At 39.9% G+C, this 22,166-nt stretch overlaps 1 protein-coding gene across 1 annotated transcript in view; it reads left to right on the top strand.

The window, feature by feature from the left end:
* LOC307120153 (cell adhesion molecule CEACAM3-like) overlaps window positions 1–21,678 on the top strand; it is a gene marked incomplete at its 5' end in the record, with an annotated part of 36,359 nt that extends 14,681 nt beyond the window's left edge. Inside the window, 5 exons of the mRNA XM_079807040.1 lie at window positions 1,964–2,293; window positions 2,693–2,824; window positions 2,960–2,988; window positions 8,290–8,466; window positions 21,247–21,678. Of these exons, the coding sequence (XP_079663166.1) occupies window positions 1,964–2,293; window positions 2,693–2,824; window positions 2,960–2,988; window positions 8,290–8,430 (632 nt within the window). The 3' untranslated portion in view covers window positions 8,431–8,466; window positions 21,247–21,678. The remainder of the gene's footprint in view (window positions 1–1,963; window positions 2,294–2,692; window positions 2,825–2,959; window positions 2,989–8,289; window positions 8,467–21,246) is intronic.
* Window positions 21,679–22,166: the final 488 nt, after the last annotated feature.

Raw genomic sequence — 22,166 nt, 5'->3', positions numbered from 1 at the left:
CACCACCCGTAAAGATGTATTAAATTCGACAAAGCGGTTTCATAACGGATGTAATTAATATTGTGAATTAGCATTATTACACTATTTTTAAATTGGCCGTTAAAGTTTTATATGGGACAATTACACACTGATCCTTTTAACAATGCATTGGCGCAAAAACACACACCTTTTGGAGGTGCAAGTAAGAGAAGAAAGCTTAATAGAGTCAAAATATAATGATATCATGAAAAGCTAAAGTGAGTGTGGTTAGCCTATTGATCTAATGGTGTTGAGCGCTCCAAATGCAAACTTTACATGCAACAGTCAAGTAATTGACAGTACTCTGATCCAATATAGGAATCGTCTGATTGACAGTAGGCTACTCTATCCCAATAGTGTTAGGGGAACCAGTGGGGGCGGCAATCATATTTCAGGGAGGCCGTGACACCCTTTACACACACCCCTGATATGCGTTCATTGGCGCCCCTTCAGCTGATGGCGCCCTAGGCGACCGCCTAGTTCACCTATGCCTACAAACGGCCCTGAGTGAGCGAGAGAGAAAATGTGAATTACCTCAGACTGAAAGAAACTCTGGGTTTACCGAAGAAAACCTGCTCCAGACCAGGTTAGGTTCACGGAGTAAGTTACCCTGGTAGTAAAATGTTTATAAGTTATAAGTTACCTCTCTTTCAGAAACTGGCTTGACTTACCCTGTTTTCTCAGGTTTGACATACCTCCCCATTCTGAAACAGAAAACTCTTTTCAATCTCTTAACTCTCAAAAAATTTTTCCTCATTTCAGGGTTAACATACTCAGAGTTTTCACTTAGCCTCCTTTCTGAAACAGGCCCCAGAAACAAATATTCATAATTAATAACAAATGATGATTAATTATTAATATTTCCTCTTTGAGCTAATTTGCTACGTTGCTACAACTCTTGCATTGTGTGTTCAAGCATTTTGGGGGTGGAGCAATGAGGTGAGGGGTGTGTTTGTTTGGTTGGATTTCAAATATCGACAGTGTTTCTCCGAAATTGCTCACTGCACCTTTAAAGGACCACTGAAGTGCCTTGAAACGCAGCATTATTCAATGTGTTGACGTAATTTCCCCTGAAACGGCTCCAGCTGTTTGCAGCTCCTCCCCTTTTTTTGAAACAGCCAATAGCGTTTCGTTAATACAACCACAGTTTGACTAGAGCCTTTCTGTTTCTGTCTGGTAAAGCCAGAGTTTCCTCCTAATCTCTAACCGTTTCTCATCATAATCTCCTCCATATCGCTTTGAAATGAAGCATTCTGTGCAGCATTTAAATGGGTCTGATATGTTTTGTTGTCTGCGCCGACTTGCGCAAATGATCCGCGCTGCGCTCTCGTCTCTAGTCAATGGCTCTGGTCTAGACTATGTGTGTGCGCTGCGGCGGTGCGCGTGAAACTAACGTGAAACTTCATTCGCCTCAACTGAAAGCATATTTACACTGTCTGAATTGTTTCCTATCATATGTATAGTGCGCTATGTGCCTTTCACTATGTAGAAAATAAATGTGTGAACAGCTGACCGATTTCAGCTGCAGCTTCAGGGTTTATTTATAATATAGGGGGCGGGACGCTTCAGATTCTACAGAGAATTTGATTGGACAGAAGATTTGATAAAAAGGTGAAGTCTGTGATGATGTCATCAAAATCTGTGATTCATTTTAACGGAAGTGCAAATGTTGTCATTGTTTTGGAACACACCAGCTTATTCATAACCTTAAGGCTAACATAGTCATACTAAAAGCTAAAAAACGTCAATTTGGATTTCAGTGGGCCTTTAAATGCCTGTTTTTTTTAGTTCATTAGAAATCCAAACATTGTGTTTTAGCAAAAGAGGTCAACAAATGTTGCTTTTAGGCTGAAAGTTAAGATTGAGCATGAGGAACTGCATTCATATCTGAAGTTCTAGTTTGTAGTTTAGTTTTCCTTCAATCATCTGTTGGTTTGTGTTTCAGGTGTTTCTCCTGCAGAACGAGATGAAATGAAGAGAAAGTCAGTGAAGGAGGGAGAATCTGTTACTTTAGTTCCTGGTGTATTAAAAAAATCAAATAATTCGATTATGTGGTATTTTAATGAGGCTCTCATCGCTGAAATCACTGGAGATCAGAGTCAGATCTGTACAGATGTTCAGTGTAAAGAGAGATTCAGAGACAGACTGAAGCTGGATCATCAGACTGGATCTCTGACCATCACAAACATCAACACAACAGACTCTGGACTCTATGAACTACTGATCAGAAACATCAGATTCAGCATCATAAAGAGCTTCAGTGTTTCTGTCACTGGTGAGTGTCATTTAATCACTCAATTCATTTTCCTATGAACAGATTTTACACAGGAAATGTTTTCATTGTGGCTTTTTTGGAAAAAGTGACTTGGACTCAATATTAAAATATAATTGAGATAATCTCTAACACCTTCACATGTACATGCACATCAAAGTGATACACAATTTAAACACATGCTGTTAACTAGTCTAATGTTATTAACATAAAAAATACATAAAATGGATCAGTTTTCCTATTCCCTTTCAGATGCTGTTCTTCTAAATCCCACCAGAAGTTGTCATTTATCAGTTAAATCAATGTCATACAACTGATGGTCAAAATAGCAGACACGTGTATTGGTACAGTTGTCAGTATCAGTCACTGTCTAAGTTATAATGACTGACTGTCTGTTTTCAGCTGCTTTAGCAGGAATATATGCTGTTGTTGCTGTTGCTGTTGCTGTTGCTGTTGCTGTTGCTGTTGTTGGTGTCCTGCTGATCGCTGCAGCTGCTGCTGTTGTAATTTACAAGAACCGAGCAAATGGGGAACGTGAGTATAACATACAGCTGATGTAACAAGATAAAAATATATTTATAGTGTAAAAATAATCTTTAAAATATGTGACATTTTGTCATTTTGTCCTAAGTTTCCAAAGTGCTGTGTATTTGTTTGTTGTTCAAACAGGCGACCGGAGGAGGCAGCCCAATGATCAGGTAAGATACTATGAGTTCTGAATCTGTCTGCAAATATACTGATTCTGATCTGTGAGTTTGTGTGTCTAAAATCATTGCATAGAAACACCAGTAATAATAACTGACGATTCAACACAGCTTTGCTCTCATACTGTTTTACTATATAATAAAGATGAATATGTGAATTAATTTGATGTTATTATAAAATTATAATCATTTGTATTGCTATCATTATATTTAGATTTATTTACCATATGCTGTTACGACCCTAGTATGATCAGGATGTAACAAATGTTTCTTACAAATGAACTCCCAAAATACTAAATGACAAATAATATGAAAGCAAAAAGCACAACTTCATTTAAGGGGCTATATGCGTTTTTCTGAAATTTAAACTCGCGACTGACACCTGTGGCCAAAAAATAGAACTGCTCTTATTTTCTGCTCGCTCTCGCAGCGGTGGTGACGTCAAATCCGCAGACAGCGCGGGCAGGGCCGGCCCTGACCAATTTGCTGCCCTAGGCAAGATTTTACTTGGTGCCCCTTGTATCAAGGTTTAGCACTACATGTTTTCAGTCTAAGTTGCGGAAACACTGGTTCTGTTTTATTTTTTTAATGCATTGATGTTTTTTTATTTTTATTGTTGTTTTATATGATGTCCAGTCCATTTTACCCCGTCATTATGTTCATGATATTATTATTATTTAATTTTTTTAAAAGGCTGATGATAGTTAAACTATACAAAAATAGCACCTACGCCACATTACAGCATAAACACAAATAACAAGTAATTGCATCTAGCATTCATGCACAAACTATTGAGAATTAGCAAAAGTGTTTGTTTTCCAGTAGATGGCAGCAAACTTCCACTAATATGCACATTCATGTTTTCACCATGAATTAAACTGAGAAATGTAGATATTTAATGTGAAATTTACATAAAATGTTGCTATTTTAAATAAACCTGTATATAAATATTACTAATTTCGGCAAATACTTTTTAAAATGTCCATATGTCCCCTTAAAACTGCACAACTGTAGAATAAAAACATTAGGCTATTAAAAAAGTGATATTACATGCGTTTAAAAATCAGATATGAATTTTTTTGGACAAAATACACTATCTGTGGCCGCTGGAGAACCCAGAACAGCTGCTTGCATAAATTTTAAGGTAAAACTGGAATTAATTAGCGTACATTAGTATTTTACTACTATGCAATTAAATAAACTGTTCATTCATTACATCACTTTACCTCTGTCTTTACACTGCAAAAAATGCTCTTCTTATTTAGTATTTTTTTCTTGTGTCCAGTCCAAACATCAAAAAATTATTAAATCAATATGTATTTACTAGTAAAATGACAGATAATTTTTTCCTTGTTTTCTGGGGGAAAAAATCTAAATGAAGTGAGTTTTAGCTTAAAACTAGCACAATTATCTGCCAAATGGGGTGAGAAGAATTATCTTATTTCTGTTTGGGACTTACAATACTTACAAAAAGATTATTTTTCTCACCCCATTGGCAGATAATTTAGCTTGTTTTAAGCAGAAACTCACTTAAGAAAAAATATTATTTTACTTATCTAGTAAATGCATCTTGGTTTAAGAATTTTTAGATATTTAGACTAGAAACAAGACAAAAATACTACATAAGAAGAGCATTTTTGCAGTGTTTCCCTTATCTTGCCTGCATCAGAGGGCTTCTGTTTTTTATGACACTACAATTCGGCAATCCGTCATAAATTATCAGGCAACTTTCACCGTGTCTACACCTGTAGCGAGCGGCCAAGCACCCTAAAAAATGAAAGCAATCCTGTCTACATTAGATGCGGCGAGAGGCGACGCGACACAACAAATTCCATAAAACTGATCGCGCGTTATATTTCTGACGCACTTCAAGTAGCTCGGCGGGGGAGATTGATGAGGCGGACCGGGAAGAGGCGGGGGACTTAGTTAAGTTTTTTTGCGCTTTATTTGGTCATATTTCAAATTAATATGAATAAAATAGTATCAGTAATACATTTTGGCGCCCCTATGGATGAGTGGCGCCCCTAGCATTTGCCTATTCCGCCTATGCCACGGGCCGGCCCTGAGCGCGGGAAAAACCTACCCGCCAGAAAATAGGAAAAATAGGATACAGGCTTATAGGTGTACCCACTGTGAGCGGACAAGGTGTCAGTATGCTCATCAGGAGATGTTTGAGTCATATATGGTAAAATAAAAAGGCTATTGTTACGTTTATTTTGGGGAAAAAGTTGCATATAGCCCCTTTAAGAGAGCAGGTAGGAATACGAATACCGTCTTATTCATATTTTGCCAGTATGACAGTTCAATCATTTTAGATGGCAGGGGGTGCGTTTACTGAAAAGTGACGTAACTCGCTGCTGAACTACCAGAGTATGATGCATTGTTAAATAAATCCACTAGCTAGTCACGACTGTTTCCCGAAACTGGAGTGCCGCAAATTTGTTGTTCAACCACGTTGGTTAATGATGTCACACTACTGGTGGTGTAATAACATCTTTTAATGAATCTGTTTACGATGCAATTAATGATAGGTGTTTTTGCTATAAATTACAGATATGGCATCTGAGTATTGATTCATTTTTTCTCAGTAATTTTACTTTATCACTTCAATCTAGACTCGTTCTTACGTACTACAGCATGTACGCAAAAGTTACAATCAGTGCTTTAAATCTCTGACAAACTAAAAGACGTAAAGGATATATTCAAAAAATAAAAGATATAGATTGCTAATATATATCAGCTTGCTTATTTTGCACAAGATAAGGATTTATTAAAGGTGCCCTGCCACACGAAATGCAGAGAAATGTTTGCGTTATAAAACGTAAAATGTTTTACAGTGGGGCAAAAAAGTATTTAGTCAGCCATCAATTGTGCAAGTTCTCCCACTTAAAAAGATGAGAGCACTCAAAAAAAATTAATGTCTAAACATAAGATTTATGTATTTTAATTGCATATAAATTTTCCATGCATTTGGATTACATAATTTTAACATAAACAAATTAATAAACTTAATGTGATTCATATATGTAAGTCATGCATAAATGTAACAGGTAAGATTTATGTAATTGTATTGATAAACTGAATGTGATTCATATATACCAGTTTTACGTAAATTAAACAGCTAAGATTTATGTAAAAGTGCACAGAAAAACACCCGTTAATCTTAACCCTTCGTAGTGTTCATGTGTGTGCTCACTACGGGGTTTAAGTACAATTGAAGCAGTGTTAAAGTAAATTAGATAATTGAGTGATGATTGAGCATTAATTATGAACACTTGATAATAATTAGCAGAATCACTGACGGAAAGATAAACACAAGAACTACAACTGACTTCAGCCACAGCCATAGATGAAATCAGCTGAAGATAAAAGAAGACATTAAATCTGAAGATCTCAGCAGATGAGGATTAAACAACTCCACAAACAGCATTATCAGCTTCACGCATTACTAACCAGACTGACTTTATTTCTGTCATTTCTGTTTATAGTTTTGTTTGAAGTCACCATGCTGGAGATCAGTGTCTGTTTTAGTTGGGTTCTTGATCCTTAAGTCTTTAACTTTAGTTTTTCTCTGGCTCCTTTAACTGTGTGTTTATAAAGCACATATGTTATGGCAAGGGAATCCAAGAGAATATCTTATCTGGTGATGTTGGCTATTTATATATTGTTAATGACATTGTGTGGCTAATCCTCTGGTTATTGTGGTACTGTGTTAATAGTTTTGTTTTATGCATAATAGTTGCCATGTGATTCTACAGCACGAGTTGCAGCACCGTTGTGGTAATCGAATAATATGCAGGATTTAAATCTATGGCATTGCTTAGATATACACAGACATCAAGAATCAATGCATGAATCTCAACAATGGTGACAATCAATTAAAAGCTTCAAGCTGCAGTGCATGTTGGGTACCACCAATCACCCCCCCCCCCCATGTGTCCCAGCATGCATTGCGGCATGAATAAATTATGCATCTGAATTGTGACAAATTTTCTTTGATACTTACCAATTGCTTTTTCTTTTGCTGTTTTTGTTGTGACATTTTAGTTGCTTGTTTTATGTTCAAAGTTGATCTGTTTATCAGAATTTTTTTTGATTGTCACCATTGTAGAGATTCATACGCTGATTCATGATGTCTGTATGTGTCTAAGTAATGCCGTAGATTAAAACCTTTTGGGCACTTTTTTTTTTCTGAATCTGGATATTATTCAATTAACACAACCGTCCTGTATCTTGTGCTGTAGAATCACATGGCTAATTCTATGAATACAATACAATACAATTAATAACACATTACCTCTATAACCAGCAAATTAGCCTCTAAATTAGAGCAGTGGTTCAGGCCAAAACAAATGGCCAACATCACCTGATAATATTTTCTCTTGGATTCCCTTGAAATAACAAATGTGCTTTATACACATTTAAAGGAGGCAGAGAAAAACTAAAGTTAAAAAATTAAGGGTCAAGAGCCCAACTAAAGCAGACACTGATCTCCAGTATGGTGACTTATTATTTTCATTAAAACCGAAATTACAGAAATAAAGTCAGTCTGGTTAGCAATGCGTGAAGCTGATAATGCTGTTTGTGAAGTTGTTTAATCCTCATCTACTGATATCTTCAGATATTTAATGTCTTCTTTTATCTTCAGTTGATTTCATCTAAGGCTGTGGCTGAAGTCAGTTGTAGTTCTTGTGTTTCTATTTTCTTCAGTGATTCTGCTCATTATCATCCGGTGTTCATCATTAATTCTCAATCATCACTCAATTCTCTCATTAACTTTAACACTGCTTCAACGGTACTTTAACCCAGTAGTGAGCACACACGAACACTAGGAAGTGTTAATTTAACATGGGCGTTTTTCTGTGCACTTTTACATAAATCTTACCTGTTTCATTCACATATAACTGGTATATATGAATTACATTCAGTTTATCAATACAATTACATAAATCTTACCTGTTACATTTATGCATGACTTACATATATGAATCACATTAAGTTTATTAATTTGTTTATGTTAAAATTATGTAATCCAAATGCATGGAAAATTTATATGCAATTAAAATACATAAATCTTATGTTTAGACATTAATTTTTTTTGAGTGAGGCCTGTAATTTTCATCATAGGTACACTTCAACTATGAGAGACAGAATGAGAAGAAGAAAAATCCAGAAAATCCCATTGTCGGATTTTTACAGAATTTATTTGCAAATTATGGTGGAAAATAAGTATTTGGTCACCTACAAAAAAAGCAAGATTTCTGGCTCTCACAGACCTGTAACTTCTTCTTTTAGAGGCTCCTCTGTCCCCCACTCGTTACCTGTATTAATGGCACCTGTTTGAACTACCTGTCCACAACCTCAAACAGTCAGGCTCCAAACTCCACTATGGCCAAGACCAAAGAGCTGTCAAAGGACACCAAAACAAAATTGTAGACCTGCACCAGGCTGGGAAGACTGAATCTGCAATAGGTAAGCAGCTTGGTGTGAAGAAATCAACTGTGGGAGCAAATATTAGAAAATGGAAGACATACAAGTAGGGTTGCCACCTTCAGTGTGGCAAAATAAGGGACACCCATTCACTACATAACACCCATAACAACTTGAGGGTGAGGAAATGATGACATAATTTTCATTTTTGGGTGAACTAAAACCCTTTAAGCAGTCATTCTGGACCAGTAATCACTTTTTTGAATTTCAAAAATTTTATTTTTTTAAATTAATTTACTTAAATTATGACTATATTATCATGTTATTATTTGTCCCATTTCTATCTAAATATATATTTTTAAATATCATAAACTTTATATGACAGGATTATTTATTATGTATGATTAATATAGCCTAGCTAAATTATAAATTAATAATAACATTTATTAGGCTATAATCTATTAATTAACCGAGCAAGACATGTTTTAAAAAAGTTTACAGGCACAGCGCTAGGCACAGACTCCGCCGCTATGCTATGGCAACAAAGCCGCTAAAACACAATCACGCAAAAATGAGCTCCTGTACTATTTATTGTGAAATTGATTTTTTTATATTTGCTATCAGTATTCTCCACACTGCAAAATCCTTATGTGTTTATTGAACTATGTGTGGAACTATGTAAAATAAGGGACAAATCGCATCCCGTATTGGTTTGATAAGGGACGCGTCATTTTGCTTGTAAATACGGACGATTCCGTATTTTACGGGACGGGTGGCAACCCTACATAGAAGACCACTGATAATCTCCCTAAATCTGGGGCTCCACGCAAGATCTCACCCTGTGGGGTCAAAATTATCACAAGAACAGTGAGCAAAAATCCCAGAACCACACAGGGGGACCTAGTGAATGACCTGCAGAGAGCTGGGACCAAAGTAACAAAAGCTACCATCAGTAACACACTACGCCGCCAAGGACTCAAATCCTGCAGTGCCAGACGTGTCGCCCTGCTTAAGCCAGTACATGTCCGGGCCCGTCTGAAGTTTGCTAGAGAGCATTTGGATGATCCAGAAGAGGATTGGGAGAATGTCATATGGTCAGATGAAACCAAAATAGAACTTTCTGGTAAAAACTCAACTTGTCGTGTTTGGAGGAGAAAGAATGCTGTGTTGCATCCAAAGAACACCATGCCTACTGTGAAGCATGGGGGTGGAAACATCATGCTTTGGGGCTGTTTTTCTGCAAAGGGACCAGGACAACTGATTCGTGCAAAGGAAAGAATGAATGGGGCCATGTATCATGAGATTCTGAGTAAAAACCTTCCATCAGCAAGGGCATTGAAGATGAAACCTGGCTGGGTCTTTCAGCATGACAATGATCCCAAACACCCCACCGGGCAATGAAGGAGTGGCTTCGTAAGAAGCATTTCAAGGCCCTGGAGTGACCTAGCCAGTCTCCAGATCTCAACCCCATAGAAAATCTTTGGAGGGAGTTGAAAATCTGTGTTGCCCAGGAAATCTGCATGGATGAATGTGCCAAACTACCAGCAACAGTGTGTAAAAACCTTGTGGCGACTTACAGAAAACGTTTGACCTCTGTCATTTCCAACAAAGGGTATATAACAAAGTATTGACATTTTTGTTACTTTTGTTACTGACAAAATGCTTATTTTACACCATAATTTGCAAATAAATTCTTTAAAAATCAGACAATGTGATTTTCTGGATTTGTTTTTCTCATTCTGTCTCTCATAGCTGAAGTGTACCTATGATGAAAATTACAGGCCTCTCTCATCTTTTTAAGTGGGAGAACTTGCACAATTGGTGGCTGACTAAATACTTTTTTGCCCCACTGTATAGTACAATGGTCTATGCCATTTTTTATTGCTCATGATCAGGAAAAACTGCATTTTAAGTCATTAGTATTTTTGTAACTGAATCATCAGCCCTGTTCATTTCTTTTACCTCCTGTGAATCTGTTTTATTAAAGGAGAGGGGTGCAGAAGACCTGTCCCCTAATCAGGAAATCTCTCAATTGATGGATTTGATGTCTCCTAATCAGTCTGTGCCTGAGGCTGCCATTGAGACACCACAGTAACATTATTATGTTTGCTTGAGAAATCCAACATTCTGATCTACTGTTTAAGCTTCTTCTTCTTCTTCCTCTTCTTCTTCCTCTTCTCTATTCTTCTTCTTTTCGACAAAAGGCAATAGAACCCATTGTAATCAGTCATGTTGTCTAGACTGGATGCAGTACAAGACACAACAAAATCCTGATGCCTTGTTCTATTTATGACGTACTCCAAGAACTCGCAATACTTCTCATAGGAAGAACAAATGGATTTGCACTGGTCTCGTCCAGAGTTGAATGCTTCTAGCTGTTTTTGGGTGACGTGATGTGACGTGTTCACGATCATGTCCGGTGTAGACTAAAATGCATCTCCTAAAGCTTTCAAGCTAAATCCACCAAACTCAGACCTTCAGACTGTTCTGACTCAGGTTGCCATCTCTTTTCTAACTGATCAGACTTACAGTTTTCCTAAAAATGACAATCACAACTCGGAAAAATCCCAATAGCCGTTTTCATACATGCAGTCTTTACTGGTAAATTACCGGTACCGGTATTTAAATATAGGGGGGGGGGGGGGGGGGGGTTGATTCTTAGATGCATCGCGATGCGGACGTGGACTATTCTGAATCGATTCACAAATAAAAAATAAAAAAAAGATTTTCTAAATGTTGATAGCGTAATGTTGACGGAATGCAAAAGACGCAACTCTGAAGCGCGCGCCCGGACCGCCTGTGGCGTCAGCGTGCACCTAACAGAGACGCATGATAACTGAGCGACATCAGACCGGCACCCACTGCATTAAAAGCTAGCGTATATATGGAAGCACATAGAGTGCCGAAGTCATAACGTCACTTTGTAGGCCAACCCGGAAGTTAGCGGCGCATGGGTTCCCTCGATCGAAAAGCCATGCATTTTCCCCATAGACTTTTGGAAAATCGCAAAAAATAAGATCTGTGTTCAACAAAGAGTTATGACCCTTACACGTTTTGTCTATCAAGATAATCTTTACAAATTAATCCAAAATGTATAAATTTTGAAGCCTAAATAAAGCCGTCAGATATAAAATGCTAACGGTAGGCTATAAACGGACTACAGCACACCATAGTCGCGGATCAACGTCATCATCAAGCTTCCTCAAACTTTATTTAAAAAACACGCTCGCTCATTATGATCTGCGCTGTGTATGAACACTTATCCACTTTTTCATGAGACATATTGCCCATTAGTTTTTTTCCAAAAATGTTAGAAACTAATTTTGTTTATGCGTGCCTCTCTGAGATTTATCTTTTGTTAATGGTTTTTCAGACAATATGATTATCACTGTGATAACATTAAATGACATGAAACACAACCCAGTCTCTTTTTGTTAAATGCAAATTTATGTATGATCAATAATACAAAAGTATAAGTAAAAGGTATAATAAGCTATACATTACATAAAGCAAACAATTCAGTCAAACATTCAAAGTCAGTGCTAGTCGGCTACAACGGTAATGTAGCGACTATGAGTCAGATAAAATAATAACTCAACGGGGAACTGAATTAAAATTAAAGAGACTCAAATGACACTATAATTTATAAATAATTCAGAATTAATGTTTACACCTTAACTTATTCGTCCGCCGATATGTAAGAACTTAAAGGGGGCTCTGTTAAAGGGAAACATGTATATTTAGCTCAAATGAATGAGTTTAATGAATTCATAGGGAATTTTGAGAGTCTATTTTACAGCCGAGCAAATGACTCTTCTAGCGTTCATTTGAACGGGCCGTAAATATCAACTCTGCAGCGGATATTAATATCCAAACAATAGTGAAACACTATTTAACAGCCAGGTAACTTAGATCGGCAGTTCAAGACATTAAATTGATAAGCACATAACACAAGAACAGTTATCTTTGAATACAAACGGAACTTTATTGATTAATCTAACACATCAAACTAATATCTAACATAAACACACGCACTCGCACATTCACACGTTGCAGAAAGGAAGAAGGTGAGGAAAGAATAAGTTCTAAGAGAGAGAAATTATGAAATCCTAAGCAATCTATGCATTTATGAAACATGACCTGAAGAAACCATTGATCAGTAATTTAACCTCCTATCGTTTCTTAGTCAGGGTTATTACATTTGATCTAATGCACCAGTTCAGCTTGGAATCAAAAAGGCGTTACTTGCGTTTGTGTCGCGTGTCGTCTGACAAAGGGGATTCCCTTCTCCTGGCTGGACAGGGATTTTCCCGGATCTTTGATTCGCTGAAGGTCTGGTCGACGTCTGGGGAAGCCAACCACGTGGCGTGTTGGCGGCTGGATGGAAGTCTTGTGGGCGTTGTTTGAAGTTGGAGCGCGCGGTTAGAAACTCGTTGTTGAGAGACTTTTGTGGCGAAACTTAACAGAACCCGAGACTTAACGGAAATAAAATAAACTTTAAGTAAAAGAAAGGAAAGTGAGAGAAAAGCAGATGGCCTGAATGAAATCGTTGTTAACCCATTTTCTCTGTATTGGTCTGTCACGATCGTCAGATCGTCTCCTGGGAGCTCCGTTCAGAACTCTCTCTGGTCATACTGCTAGGACTTAGCTCATCTCTGAACTGCGAACAGGCCGCGAACCAGCTCGAACCGAACTGGAACCGAACTTGAGCTGGACTCTGCACTGCTTCTGGTCTGAACTGTACAGAACTGCAGACGAACTGCAGAACTGAAACTGGGAACAGAACCGCGAACAGAACTGAGAACTGAACTTGAGAACAGAACTGCAGAACTGAAAACTGGGAACAGAACTGAACTTTTCGTTCGTGTTCTGAGACTAAACTCAAACATTTGCCCATCCCCTGGATGGGTTCTGGCCAATTAGGCTTCAGGGGTGACTGTGTCTCCACCCCTCCCACAAAATTGGGTTATCTATAGAATTTAGTTTCCTGCTCTTAAGCAGAGAGTAAATTTAGACCTAATTTCTTACTATAAGGACATGATCAATTCTATAAAGATTTCATTCAGCTCATCTGTTGGATTATACCCATACGAACACACCGGTATCAAACACAATGCTTTTTCATCCACTCATTCAATAGTTACATAATTGCATGAATTGTGAGTAATATACATGCCTAATAGTCTAACTAACGTGTATTAGTTGTAAACACACTAACAAGTTATGTCGAAGGCTATTTGAAATGAAAGTCCAATAATCAGTTATTTGATGTACTCCATAAGCTAACAGTTTCTGTGAGCTTACTTGGAGTTTTAGCTGTGTCGTGGAGTTCATTTACCGGTCATTGCCAAGACAGAGGTCTGGTTGTTTCTTTGTCTTGTGACAACCACAAGCCCCTTTGTCCTCTTTTAACTGAGTTTGGTGGCGAGTCCATAGGAAGTCAGAACTAGTAGCTTCGGGCAGAAACAAGCCCCCATCTCCCTCGTGATGATGATGATTTCCTGGAGCTGAATTGTGCTTTGTTGAAAAGGATGTTAATTTGATCGAATCATTGGAAGATTAACTCATCTATATGTCTGCGTCCATAATTGCTACAGTAACGTAAAGTTATAGCCAAAAAATAAACAAGTAATGAAACTTCACTTTGCCCTCAGCCTAAACGATTTGCCAGGGAACAAACTATAGATCCATGAGAGCAAATATGGGCCGTTAAATCTCCACAAGACGAATTATAGCTGGAGACGCCCCAGAGACATCAGAGCCAGTGGCAGACGTCAGAAGGACTAGCCGAGGAAAGTCTACTCTCGCCGGGTAAACAAGCGCGGAGCGCCGCTGACCCACTGGAGCTCACAACTCCGAAAACTCCAGATAAAATGTTCAAATAGGCACTCTTCTTATAAATAAACCACAGATTTGAGCTTTAAACAACTACATTATCGACTGAAAAAGTCTTAAAACTACGTTTTGTCACACATTAACAGTAGATTTTAACACAAAAAGACGTGTAAACACAGCCCATGTCAGTCATTTCTCAACGAGACGAGCCGCTGGCAGAAGCTCCTCCTATGAGGCGAATTGGCGTCTGTTGTGCAGTGAATGTCACGCGAATGAAGCGAGTAAACTCAAAATGTTCAAGCATCCAACTTCGCACGAATAGCGCAATTTATTCACGCCACATAAGTTCTTCATAAGTAATGCTGAAACGCGGGCTAGTGAGAGATTTCCTGTTTGTCACGGTGACGTCTAAAGTCCCCGCCAAAGGATGTAGTCCCTTTTAGCAAATTGTTAGCAACCACCGTTTTTAAGACACAATAAAGTTTTAAAAAATCACAAGCAGATTTTAAACTAATGTGTTTTATGTCATAGATCAAAATTTGAAAATATTTAGAGGCTTTGTTAACCACAGACTTTATTTCAGGTGATTTAGCAAAAACGCATAAAAAAAACCATAGACTTTAGGGCGAGGGAACCGGAAGTGCTAAAATGCTTACTCACTTCCGCGTTTTGGCCTACAAAATGACGTCATGACTTCGGCACTATATTGGCTTCTATAAGTCGAAGGGGAAAATAACCTGGACAAGAGCCACACTATATGTGTCACAATTCGTCCTGTGTGAGTGCCCATGAGAACCACCTGAGGGCACTCCACTCCAGACTGTCACTCCATCAAGGACTACATCACCCATAATCCTTTGCCCGGACTCTTCAACACCCATTGATTACATCCACCTGCACCCCATTTCCTAGTTAGCTCACCCTATATAAGCCTGTTCATTCTGTCAGTCATTGCCAAGTCTTTTTTTTTGTATCACTGCATTTCTGAGCGTTTCCCTGGTTTCACGTCTCTGGTTTTGGATTTCTTGCCTGTTCCGTGGATTACCCGTTTGCCTGTCTCTCTTGCCTTGTTTGCCTGTTTGGACTGCTTGCCTGTGTATGACCTGTTGCCTGTTTTTGACTACGATTGTGGATTACCCCTTACAAATAAAGCTGCATTTGGATTCTCAACCTCTGTCTCGGAGCAGTACGTTACAGAAGACTTCGCCATGCACAGATCCAGCAGCCAAGTGACAGTCTATCCACAAATGAGTCTAGCCGCACAGATCATGCGTCTCCGTCAAGGAGATTGTCCTATTGAGGACTATGTTGTGGACTTTATAGAGCTGGCACATTTGACTACTATGGACTCGGTATGTCTTATGATTTTCTTTCTTGGGGGACTATCTGAGCCACTCAGTTCAATTATGCCACTTCACGATCCAAATTGGACATTAGAATTTTATATCAACATAGCATTATTGTTGAGCGGTTCTGCCTTTATGGTTGGTGTTGCAGAGGAGGAGTGCAGCACTCCCTCTGCCAAAATGGCCGTCACCCTACCAGAACCCTCTGTAGAGATGGCTCCTTCAGCCACTGACCTGCGTCCAGAGATGGCTCCCGCCACTGACCTGCGTCCAGAGATGGCTCCCGCCACTGACCAGCGTCCAGAGATGGCTCCCGCCACTGACCAGCGTCCAGAGATGGCTCCAGCCACTGACCAGCGTCCAGAGATGGCTCCAGCCACTGACCAGCGTCCAGAGATGACTCCGGCCAATGACCAGCGTCCAGAGATGGCTCCGGCCACTGACCAGCGTCTAGCGATGGCTCCGGCCACTGACCAGCGTCCAGAGATGGCTCCGGCCACTGACCAGCGTCCAGAGATGGCTCCGGCCACTGACCAGCGTCCAGAGATGGCTCCGGCCACTGACCAGCGTCCAGAGATGGCTCCGGCCACTGACCAGCGTCCAGAGATGGCTCCGGCCACTGACCAGCGTCCAGAGATGGCTCCGGCCACTGACCAGCGTCCAGAGATGGCTCCGGCCACTGACCAGCGTCCAGAGATGGCTCCGGCCACTGACCAGCGTCCAGAGATGGCGGCTCCGGCCACTGACCAGCGTCCAGAGATGGCTGCTCCGGCCACTGACCAGCGTCCAGAGATGGCTGCTACGGCCACTGACCAGCGTCCAGAGATGGCTGCTACGGCCACTGACCAACGTCCAGAGATGGCTCCGGCCACTGACCAACGTCCAGAGATGGCTCCGGCCACTGACCAACGTCCAGAGATGGCTCCGGCCACTGACCAACGTCCAGAGAGGGCTCCGGCCCGTGTCCCGAGTCCAGAGAGGGCTCCGGCCCGTGTCCCGAGTCCAGAGAGGGCTCCGGCCCGTGTCCCGAGTCCAGAGAGGGCTCCGGCCCGTGTCCCGAGTCCAGAGAGGGCTCCGGCCCGTGTCCCGAGTCCAGAGAGGGCTCCGGCCCGTGTCCCGAGTCCAGAGAGGGCTCCGCCTCCAGTCACGAGTCCAGAGAGGACTCCGCCTCCAGTCACGAGTCCAGAGAGGACTCCGCCTCCAGTCACGAGTCCAGAGAGGACTCCGCCTCCAGTCACGAGTCCAGAGAGGACTCCGCCTCCAGTCACGAGTCCAGAGAGGACTCCGCCTCCAGTCACGAGTCCAGAGAGGACTCCGCCTCCTGTCCCGAGTCCAGAGAGGACTCCGCCTCCTGTCCCGAGTCCAGAGAGGACTCCGCCTCCTGTCCCGAATACAGGGAGGACTCCGACTGGGACACCTGCTCAGTCTGCTCCGCCGTGGGGGTCTTCAACCTCGTCTGCGCTGATGTGGTGGTCGTCTGCTCCACCGTGGGGGGCTTCAAGACCGTCTGCGCTGCTGTGGTGGTCGTCTGCTCCACCCTGGCTGCCTGCTCTGCCTACACCAGCCTGGTCATCTGTCCCGCCTGCACCACCCTGGTCATCTGTTCAGCCTGCTCCTTCCTGGTCTTCTGCTCTGTCTCCAGGCCCTCTTCCACTCCATGGGCCTGGCCCTCCATCCCACCCCCGGGTCCGCCTCCGCTCCACCTCCCTCCGGGATTATTATTATAGGAGTGTCTGGAAGCCACTCCTTAGGAGGGGGGCTATGTCACAATTCGTCCTGTGTGAGTGCCCATGAGAACCACCTGAGGGCACTCCACTCCAGACTGTCACTCCATCAAGGACTACATAACCCATAATCCTTTGCCCGGACTCTTCAACACCCATTGATTACATCCACCTGCACCCCATTTCCTAGTTAGCTCACCCTATATAAGCCTGTTCATTCTGTCAGTCATTGCCAAGTCTTGTTTTGTTGTATCACTGCATTTCTGAGCGTTTCCCTGGTTTCACGTCTCTGGTTTTGGATTTCTTGCCTGTTCTGTGGATTATCCGTTTGCCTGTCTCTCTTGCCTTGTTTGCCTGTTTGGACTGCTTGCCTGTGTATGACCTGTTGCCTGTTTTTGACTACGATTGTGGATTACCCCTTACAAATAAAGCTGCATTTGGATTCTCAACCTCTGTCTCGGAGCAGTACGTTACAATATGCAAGTTGTGTCAAGTAAACTAAAATATTTTCGAATCACGCAAAACCATATCACACGTTTGCAACGTTTGGCTGAACCGGTAACGTTAGACGCTGCCAACCAGAGGACCATAAACTCAATCGCTAATTTGATGGTCAAGGATTTGCGTCCGTATTCTCTGCAGATATTAATTTAGTGTTCAGATGTTCGTTGCATAAAATATTTTTTTATTGTGGTATAGAGCAATAAATTGTCTGTGCTAGACTTTATTTGTGTATAAGAGCAGCTGTATGTTACTAGTTATTCAGAATATGCTGAAGTCCACAAGCATTACTTTTGTATGAGAGCTGCTGGTACAGAATTCTATATTTTTTGTATAAAAGCTGTGATTTTGATACAGCAACATTTTTATTTTATTTTTATGTCTGAAGGATTATATTATTAATTGCACATAACATGAGGGTATTGCTCATTATGTTAGTGATTTAGAATATGCTGCAATCAGTATTAATTTACAAGTATGCTGCTACACATGTTTCCTGTTGGTTCTTCGAATGTTGGGACATATTCTGGCAAATGTAACCTTTCTGTAACACTTCTATTTGTTTTATTAATACAAAATATTGGAAGTAAATTCATTATGGGTCATTAAAAATACTTTGCTTTAAAATTACCAATAGAGAAAAAAGAAAATCTGTATAGAGAAAAAGATGCATCGATAATCGTTTTATAATCGCATCGCAGCTCTCTGAATCGTAATCGAATCGAATCGTGAGGTGCCTAGAGATTCCCACCCCTATTTAAATGTGCTAAATGATCATTTTTGACCGTTGCGCAACGTCTCACAGCTTTTTTAATGTGTCGCACTCGAGACCCAGCCTTCTTTTCCATTCATCAGGGTCTCTCTGTAGTTGGACACAAGGCTATTACGCGAGTGATGTGTTGTTAAGAGCAAACACGTGTTCTGTTTGATTATCTGTTATGCCTGTCACTCAGACGTCATAAAGATGATGTCAGATTGAACATAAAAAAAAACTAAAGCGATTCTCCTCTCGCGGGCGGAGGAAGACAACGGCGCAGCGTTTAAAGATCACTTCAGATGACTGACATCACATGATTTATCGATATTTTGCTGCTGATGTGTGAATTGTCTCTTATCCGGTAAAAAGCTAGAACACTGTTGCTTGTGTGAACAGCACATTTGTGTATTGAAAAGGGCCAGTCATTCTAGTAATTTGATGGTAATTTACCGGTATTGCTGTGTGAAAGGTGCTGTTGACTGAATGATCAGATGAGCCAGGGTTCAAATCTAAACTGCTAGAAGCCCATTAGACTAAATTAAGCTGCCATTTCTGCATTAAATATTTTTATTCAAATATTTGTATTTTCTTTTGAACAAATTTAGGAACAAAATTCCAAACAAAAACAGAAAACAGAGAACAAAGCTCAGCACAATATAGATCTGGACAATATACAGGATATATGACACAGTACAAATCAAAATTATGAATCTAAAGCAACGCCATTCAATTTAGATGCAACAGTAGAGTTGGTAAAACGAAGATAGGGAGTCCAAATATTTAAGAAACGTCCTTTTGTGGAATGAAGAAGGCAAGTTAGGTATTCCAAAGGAAAGAGCTCCATGATGAGTTTATGCCAAGCTGTTTTAGAAGGAGGTTTGTCGCTAATCCACGACAGGAAAATGTTCTTGCGTGCAGCATAGGTGAGAATATCATATAGTTTGCCTGAACCAGGACTGATTTTACTGTCTCTATATCCCAAGAGCAGCGAGACAGGATCACAGGTCAAAACAGTTCCAAAAATAGCGCTCATATCTTACCAGTATAACTGAATTTTAGGACAGTACCAAACCCAATGAGTATATGTACCCAACGCAGTTTTGCATTTAAGGCAGTCAGGAGAGGTATGAGGATACATTTTATGTCTTTTGCTTGGAGATATTTGCAATCTGTGAATCATTTTAAATTGTAACAACCTGGCGTGATTACAAACAGATATCCGTTTTGTTTGATTACAGATGACATCCCATTTCTCCTTATCAATAGCTACACCTAATTCAGTTTGCCATGTTAGTGCTGCGTCTGAGACTGCCAGTATGACAGATGTCTGGTTAAGCACATTATAAAAAAAAAAGCTGCCATTTCTTAGCCATACAAACTCATTTTAAGCTTCATTCTATCTAATATTTTCTATCCAAAAAATCTATAAATTAAGAGAAAATCTATAAAAAAAATCCAATATCTAGCTTTTAGAAGTACTAAACTAAAACGAATTCAAACCTTTAAACTTAACCTTCAAACTTAAAGCTGTTAAAACTACTTCAAACTTTCCTGCTTTCTCAAGTCAACATCAAAGTTTGTCTACAAACTTTTCTCTTTAGTTTATTTAGATTCTCTCAGTGAAAGAGAACATAAAGAGAAGATGGGAAGAAAAAATAGAGACAGAAGAATAGTGCCACAATGCCAAAATTACACTATTAGGTACCACTCTTAAATTTCACCTCAACACCAATTTCAACTAATTCAAATTCAGACTAATTTGCTGTAACAATTTTTTTAAAGGTGCACTGTGTAATTTTCCATCAGATGGAGGTTGCCTATTCAAAACAAAGGCGTGGTTTGATGATGCCAAGTTTTAGCGCATTTTAATGGAGCGACTGCTAATAAGCACAACACACGCCTCGCGAGCAGCGGGACTTTTATTATGCCACAGTCGCCGGCACCACTTCCGCTTTTCTGGTCATGAGTATGAGGTAACACAGCTCTGTTTATCATATTAGATACATCTGAGTGTGTTGAAAATTATGTTATGACGTTACTCTGTTATTTCGTGCTTATTAATGAACTAGAAGGAAGAGATAATCGGTTCACGAGCAGCTTTAACTGAGGGGCTACAGCACCACACATTAAAGAGCCACAAAACGGTATTTATTGTTTACATTTCTTTAAAAGTTGAGACTTTGTTTCATATCAAAAGTAACTTGCTCTGTCCTGTCTGTCGGCGTGTTGTCAGTGTACTCTTTGCTCCGCGATGTATTTTCTCTATGTGAGAACGTGTGTGTGGCGTGTGAGCGCCATGGCTCGTTGGACATAGCAACAGTAACAAAGGGCTTTTACGAACGGTCAATTGACAGGCGACTCCCTCACAGGTCCCGGTTCCTTGGTTAAAATAGCAATTTCTCACGCTTTTTACAAATAGTTGGAAACATTTGGGATATTGTAAGTACTCGATTGAACTAAATATATAACACTGGCCTATTGGTTTTTGGATATTTTACTGCAAAGGTTTTATATATTGCAGCTTTAAGTTAAGTTAAATTAAAAATGTATTCTAATTATTTAAACATTGCTTCAGAATTACTGTTAATTAGCATTTAAAGTAATAAACAAATAAATGCATTAGCAGGAACAAAACAACTAATGCTTTTTTTCATTATAGGGTTTATTGAAGCTGTTAAAGGGATCCAGACAGGAACTGTGAGACAACTGAGACAACAGATAACTGACTGAACATGAATTCACACAAGTAATGTCACACTGCGAGACAAGCCAACTGTCAGTCAAACACTCTGAATGACTGAATTACTACTGATACTGGTAATGTTAGAAACTTTACAGATTTACTATTGTCAATTGACAACACTATCAGACGAACATCCCTGATGAAAACTGATGTTGTCTCTATCATTTACGTTATACTTTAAGCTGCTGTTTTCAGCAGGAAATATTTTATGTTTAAGTCTATGTAGCATTTTGTGTTTTTGTTGGTTTGTTTGTGGTACATCACCATTGTGTTCTTGATCAAACTCTGACTCTCAGGAACTGAACCTGTAACGAAAGACACTGTGGATAAAACTGGCAACAAAATACCAAATGTGTGTTATTTATTGTTTTTAAATTGCAATATATTGTTGTTTTTTATGTTCTATACCTGTTACTACCTGCTGTGCTAGCACTTTCACTGTTGTTAAGCATCTCATATTTGTCTGAACAAAAAGACATTAATTTTGCAAATCTCTGTTTGTAAGGTTCATCATGTTGGATTTACTCGTTCAAAGAGTTCATTGTCTGCCTACAGAACATCAGATCTCACTGAACTCTGAGATCTGGGGTTCCCAAATCAACATGTAGCAACTGAGGCGAAATCAAACCCATAATCGCTGTATGTACTAATATGTTTTAAATGCTTGTGCTTAGTAACAGACTCTCCCCCAACACAACAGAGAAAGACCCTGGGTTACCCTGGAAACAATCAGATAAGATGTTTTACAACTCAAAAGAATGTGGCCACAGGAAAAGTCCACATGGGAAAGACACAAAGCCTTTAAAACACACGCTTTTGCCTTAAGGTATAGAGGT

The sequence above is a fragment of the Gobio gobio genome, assembly GCF_949357685.1.
Source record: "Gobio gobio genome assembly, chromosome: 24".
NCBI classification, from domain to species: domain Eukaryota; kingdom Metazoa; phylum Chordata; class Actinopteri; order Cypriniformes; family Gobionidae; genus Gobio; species Gobio gobio.
The sequence above is the reverse complement of the archived record's forward strand: the minus strand, read 5'-3'. Positions and strand labels throughout refer to the sequence as shown.